This window comes from Nesoenas mayeri (assembly GCF_963082525.1).
Source record: "Nesoenas mayeri genome assembly, chromosome: Z".
Lineage (NCBI taxonomy): Eukaryota > Metazoa > Chordata > Aves > Columbiformes > Columbidae > Nesoenas > Nesoenas mayeri.
This window is the reverse complement of record NC_137542.1, coordinates 35,745,974-35,752,966: the sequence shown is the minus strand read 5'-3', so window position 1 is coordinate 35,752,966 and position 6,993 is coordinate 35,745,974. Positions and strand designations below refer to the sequence as shown.

Sequence of the window (6,993 nt, the reverse complement as noted above, 5' to 3'; positions counted from 1 at the left end):
ATGAAATACACACAGTATGTTTTCTTGGCCTCGGTCTTCTCCACTGTTGAATACAGCCTAGCTCAGACCTGTGCAGTGGAGTCTTTCGCTGTGAAAGACAATTTTGATCCAAAAAGGGTAATTATGGTTACAGCAACAGTACATGTGAAGAAGCTTCATATATAAACTGTTTTTCCAGGTTATGAGTTGTGTTAATCTAAAGGGGTTAATTACCAGAAGTTAACTTCTTTTGTATGTTGTCTCTCAGACACTGTTCTTGTAGTTTGTTTTTCTTGCTACTGTTTAACCTTCTGAACGTTACAGTAAAGCTGGCCTTGAAAGTCAGGGATGCCAGTCTGTCAGATGTCATCTTCCATTAGCTTGAAGCTCAGTACAGATCTCAACTTTGAGTGGAACTGTGAGTGAAATAATTTAGATCCTGATCTCAGAGAAAGCCCAAACACATGCCCTGGCGGATTTGCATCCACCACTAGCCATTCTTGGGAGTCATAGCAAACTGAAAATTTATCTAGTTAGCTATCCTGAACACAGACTGGCTCTTGTTTAAACACAGCATTTAATCTGCCTGCCTCTGAGGAGGAAATTAGGGCTATCCTGGTGTTGGAAAGATCCAGACAGGTGTGCCAGAATCTATTTTGATCGTCTCTCAGCAAACATCACTTCCAGCTGCAGCTGGAGTGGGGCCAGGACTTCCTCTATATAAGATTGTCTTTGTTGGAAACAAACCCATGTCTGAGGAGAGCGTTAGAAACATCCCAGTTTTAAAAAGTCAACGTTTTTCTCAGTCTTCTGTGTTTGGGAATCACACATTGTGTTTCAGGCTTATGTATGGAACTTGACAAACAGATCTCATTGCTTCCCTGAAAAACTAAATTTAACACAACTAAGTTCTCCTTTCCTCATTATTTTTACTAGCAATGTTACTTTTGAGGCCCTTCTTGTCTGTCATTCACCCATTTAAATATTTTTTTCATTTTACTAGATAGAGCTTTTTAGGGATTTTCAGGGATCCATTTTTTTCCTATAAATTTTCTTCCCCTTAATCTCATTTCATCCTGCTTGCTGCTAGTCTCCCCAACACATCCTTTCTTCTTCACAGTGTACAAAGCCATCACTTTCTGCTTTGCTGGGCAGATCCTTTTCACTGTCAGAGATCCATTGTGGCACCCCCATAGCCACAAGGCTGCCTCCAGACAGCTTGCTAAAGGTCTTTGTGGCTACAGTTTAGTATTGTTGATGGCATCTTCCACAGAAAAGCAGGGGCCTGAATGGGAACAGGGAAGAACTGGCCTGACTTCCAGCCAGCATCTCAGGATGGGAGAAGCTTTCAGTGTTAAGGTCACTGTGATAGGAATGTCTCATGTGATGAGAGTATGTGCGCACAGAAGTGCAGAGCTGCTACACCCACTCCTTCTGGCACAGAGGCACGAGATGGTGTAGCAGGACCTGTGTGCTACGTAGACACTCAAACTCAGACTTCCTTCATAGGCCAGGCAATGGGTAGTGAGAAGGGCTCTATGTTTACAAAATTACTTTTGTGCTAATCTTGCTGTGGTGATTAATCCAGATATTAATAGTCTTTCATGTTAGTATGCAGGAAAATGGTACGCCCTGGCCAAGAAGGATCCAGAAGGCCTTTTCCTTCAGGACAACATCTCTGCTGAATACACCGTGGAGGAAGATGGCACTATGACAGCATCTTCCAAAGGCCGAGTGAAGCTTTTTGGGTGAGCTCTTTTGACTTTCAGCTCTAGCTGCTGCCATGAGGTGTTAGAGAAGGGGAATATGGAAGGTGATCTATCCTGAGTACACAACATGACTGGGTTTTCTTCATCAAAAACGGAAGCTCAATCAAGGGAATATATTAGAGGCAGAGGTTAGAGACTTTCAAGTCCTGGGTTACTTCTCAGCCTAGCTCTTGTCTGGATGCACCACAAAACTGCAGCATAATGTCAGTTATAAAGTGAAACTTGAGTGATGGAGCAGTTAGGTATATGACTTGCAACCATGTGAGAGGAACTAGCGAAGCCTGCGGCCCTGCGAGCGCAGGGCAGCTCTCATTTCACTGAGAGATTCAGAAGGAGGAGTGTAATGAGCATTACTTTCACAGATCTTTCAATGCAGTGTTGGATAGACTTCTGAGGAAAACATGTGGTTAACTCCTGGATGCCCTTGAAATGTCTGAACAGATAGATGGAAGAAACTTTAGAGTTTTGCCTGTTGGTCATGGTTACTATAAGGAATTAAAGCATCTAAAGGGATTAAATAGCTTTCTGGGTGTAGGAAAGAAAATCTGGGGCTTTCAGTAGGCTAGCACTAGTTTTGTTGTGCATTAGCTACCAAAACTGTCTAACTGCATGAATAACAGAATAGAGGACATGGCTATGAATCTTGTAAGTCATAACAGCACAGCATTCCAGGATATTTTGGCACGGAACAAATGAAGCTTTGCAGGCATGCCACATAGTGTGGGTGGGAAAATTCCTGAAAGGTCTCTTCAAAAACCAAGTGGGGTGTCAGGGCTGCCATGAATTTATTTCTGCAATGCCAAGGTAAAGGAGAAGTGCAGCCTGTACAAGGAAGGGAATGAAGAACCTTCCAGAATTTCATAAATCCAGATAATACTTGACAAACTATGCTAAGATGTAGTTGGTATTCAAGGCAAACAGATACCAATCAAAGAAGGGCATTAGAAGAAATGGACAATGAAGGCAGACTGTTTGGGCACCCACAGGGTTTCCACAGTCTGTGTGAAGGTCTTGAACTAGCTTGGACAGCAGAATGGCTGTAATTATTTCTGTGTTGTAACAGATGTCCCTGTGCCAATAGAGCTAGGAAGGATTCAAGAGAGAAGAGACAGGTCCCTGACTCTGCCTAGGGACACAGTAAATGAGCCCAAATGCAGGTCAGCTCGTTCTGCAAACTGCTAGCAGGGAATCAAAAAATTACTTCCATCGTTTTGCTCGGTGGCTGTCTGCTTGCACAGAAATGGGTGGTAAAAAGCCTGCTGACCTGAAGGAGCATCAGGGTACTGCCCCAGTCCCCATGGTTGCACAGCAGAGGAGGGGACCAGACAGCAACAATGCACTGTCAGTGATGTGGCCACTGTCACAGTTTTGCATTACTTAATGACAAACAGTGACTTTGTATGAAGAAAGGCCACGGCCATGCCTGAGGCAGTTGTGCTGAACTATAGCTTGGTTCTTGCCTAAGTCCTGAATGAGGGACATTCATTTGAAGCCCACATGCCACAGGGTTTTACCTTCAGTCTTATGGATCTTGTTGCAGGTTCTGGGTGATCTGTGCTGACATGGCTGCTCAATATACAGTACCTGACCCAACCACTCCAGCAAAAATGTACATGACTTATCAGGGCCTGGCCAGCTACCTCTCCAGTGGTGGTGAGTGAACAGCTTCAGCCTTGTGGTGCTGGAGAGTAGCTTACAGCTCCCCAGATTTGTGTGTTTCAGTATATGACCAGAAAAAACAGTTGAGCTCAGACTGCTCTAAGTGAAGACAAAGCATCCTTTTTTGGGGGGATTCTTTATTGAAGCAGTACCATTTATCTCCATAGAAGGGTCAGTATCCAGAGACTCCTCACAGACCCAACAAATATATTCATATATATTAACAAGGAGGATGCAGCTTAGAGGCAATGGGACACATATATGGGTTTTGCATAGCCAAGTAGGGTGATGAGCCTAGGGAAGCAATACTTTCCGCCCCACATTGGGCATTATAAAGGTGCAGAGGATCAGTCATCCTTGTACTCCTCATAGTTAGAGGGAGGCGACATGCAGACTCACATCTGCACTCCAGCAGCCAGGCACAGTTCTTCTCAGGCAGACACAGCTGGATTCAACAAAATGGAGCTGTTAACTCAAGTTCTCCTTGCAGAAATTGCTCATGCTGAACCTCAGTTATGCACCCTGCAAACCCCATACTTTGTGCCTGAGTCTCCCATAGCTGCAGGGCTCCAGCTGTGGACGTTGGGCAGGACCTGGCCTGCTAATGCATAAGAAAGGAATATTAAATTGACTGAGTACTGGCAGATTAACCACAACAAAATGCATTTAGTTGAGCAAGGCTGGAAGACAGGAGACATGCTTTGCTGAGGCTTCTCAGATAGGAAGTGTAATCTGGATGCCCAAAACTTAACCTGTATGCCCTGCCCCCATGTGAAAAACATGAAGCCATTTTTTTGGAATAGAAAATGTGGAAAGTCCTAGTCCTTAATACTTCTAGCCTAAGAAATCAAAGATGAAAAGCACTGAGCATCATAGAGACCAACATGTAGTCAAGATGCGCTGTGCTTGTCCCTGTTCTCCAATTCAGGGTGTGGAGATAAGCTGGGTGTGGGAGGTGACTTCCTTTGGGAAGCTACTCCTGCCATTTGCCGAAGTGAGGTGTCTCCTTGTGGGATGACTAGGTTCACCTCTGCTCTGTTTTGCCCACCACGACGAACACGAGTGTTCTGATGTTTCAGGCGACAACTATTGGGTGATTGACACCGACTATGACAACTATGCCATTACCTATGCCTGCCGCAGTCTAAAGGAAGATGGGTCTTGTGATGATGGCTACTCCCTGATCTTCTCACGTAACCCCCGTGGCCTCCCCCCAGCCATTCAGCGCATTGTGCGTCAGAAGCAGGAAGAAATCTGTATGTCTGGCCAGTTCCAGCCCGTGCTTCAGTCAGGTACTTTGGGCTGATGAGCAAACCCACTTAAATGGCTGCACTGGCAGCCTGTAGAGTAGGTGGTTGCATTTGCTGTAAATGCAACAGAACGGTAGCAAATCAAAGTCCACTCTTTTAGTAACTTCTTTTTTTTTTTTTTTTTTTTTTTTTCATGTTATATTTGATAAGACAATGGCTGCAAAAGGAAGTCCATGTAAAGCAGAAAGCCTGTTATAGGCCGGTTCTGCAGCCTTATGTTTGCCCTTACAGGAATCCTGTAAGCTGAAACTGGCACACTACCAGAGGAAGATCAGCTTTGTTACTCTAATAGGTGTAACAACTCTAACAGGTGTAACAACCTGGTGTTTCTGCACTTCAAAATGCTTGTTTAGGCCACCTGGATAACAGCACCTTACCTTAGCTCTGTGCACTGTCCTCCAGGAAAGGAGGAGAAGCTGCCTCCAGAAAGGAGTAACCTCATTCTTTTTAGCTCCACCATGGTTTATCTTCTGGGCAGTCTGAGTAGCAGAGATGAGGGTTCTGAGCAGTGGTTCTGACTGTCTGCTGTCAGTTAAAGTCATCAGTTGTGTTACACACACACATGTCTAAAGCTCATTTTGTGAGCAATTTTTTTCTGGAGGCATGGGAGCTGATCTTGTTATGTGAGTCAGTCCTCCACTACAGAGCAGGTACTGGCATCATCCAAGATTATGAGATTGGTATGGGCACCCCTGCCCCTTGCCCCTCCATATTGCTTACTGTAGCAGAGGGAGGGGAGCTGGTTTGTGGGCTCATGTCCAGGTGCTCATGTAAGCTGGAAACTCATGGTCAGCTGGAACTAGCAAAGCCTGCACAAGTGCTATGCCAACAAACAGAGGAATCCAAACAGCAACTTTTGCAACCCCCCCATTCTAATGCTTTACTGTGATTCAGAAGTATCCTAGGAACATTGTAGCTACAGCTTCACTGAAGACTAAAAGGCTGTTAAAGCACTTCTTTGCAAATTTTCTTACAAGGACTAAAGTTTACTTTTCTTTCTTTCCAGGGGCCTGCTAAAAGTACACTTCTGATCCTATCCTTAAAGAAAGAAGCCAGACCTCTTGGTCTTGAAGTTGCTACTCAGTTAATAAAAAAATAATAGTGTGGACTAGTGCTATTTTCCTGAAAAACACAATAAAATATCGGGGATTTTGTAAACTATGTGCAATACAGTATTGATATTTGACTTTTCAAGGTAATACGTAAAGTGGCATTTGTCAATAAATGTTTTTTAAAAAAAAAAACACCTCTGGAATTGCTTTTTGTTATCTGCTATCCTGTTAGGGAGCAGGAAGAGCGCAGCTGCTCACCAAGAGGAGGTGAGATAGCAGCCAAAGGTGGCCCCAGCACAGGCATGGCAGTGTCCCTCCCTGGCATCAAGTAGGGGGAGCAGAGCAGGGGGGTTGACAGGGACGGGTCACCTGACAGTGCTGATCATCAGACAAATGCACAATGACAGGGTGGGTCTAGGGAGTTCACCTGCGAGGTCCAGCCAGTGAGCGTGGGCAGCAAGGTACAAGTCAGGGCACAGGCATGACTGCGAGGAAACTCTTAGGAGAAACAGGACTGGAGGGTGGGTCAGACGCAGACCTACCTGCAGAAAGGCTCTCAAAGGGGTAGGGGCCTGGGCTGAGGTCAGGAAGGTTTGTGGACCATAGGCAATGGCTAGAATGGGAGTGCAGACCCCAGGTGAGACTGCACAAAGCAACAAAGCCTTGTGTGTGCCTGCAGGGTCCTGGCATTCACAACATACCTCTCCCATCAATGTTGCTATTTAAATTCCAAAGCTAAGAAATCCTCTTGAACAACAACTCTGAGATCAAGCTGATAGTGTGATCCTTGCTGCCTGGTAATATCTTATGGTTAGTCCTGGTACATCTAAATACTCAAAAGCCAGCATAGAATATTTCCGAATCACAAATGCAATAAAGTAGATGTTCCTTTCAATAACACTGGGACATTGCTTTGAATGAGCAGTTACTTATGTTTCTAATTAAATAAGCAATAATTTACTCACCACGGCCTTCATAATCCAGCCTCCAGTATCCGAAGGGTATAGAACTGAAAGATCTAGAAACGACAGGTTTTATGGGCAATAATTTTACAGATAGAGGGAACCAAAAGAATATTTTCTAGACAACTGCGTGTAGGAAAAGGGTAATCTGAGTCAATATTTTTGACATAAGTTTCCCACTGCTCTTCGTAAAATCACACTCACTTTGAACATTTCCTGTTAATAAAACTACCAGTCCAGAACACCTTCAGCACCTTGCTGA

General features: G+C 44.5%; 1 protein-coding gene across 1 annotated transcript; it reads left to right on the top strand.

The window, feature by feature from the left end:
* LOC308052239 (purpurin) lies at positions 1-5,008 on the top strand (the record flags this gene model as incomplete). Its single annotated transcript, XM_080363084.1, has 4 exons — positions 1-117; positions 1,591-1,727; positions 3,289-3,401; positions 4,487-5,008. The coding sequence occupies 4 exons, from the start codon at positions 1-3 to the stop codon at positions 4,711-4,713; spliced, it is 594 nt and encodes a 197-aa protein (XP_080219210.1). The 3' UTR covers positions 4,714-5,008.
* Positions 5,009-6,993: the final 1,985 nt, after the last annotated feature.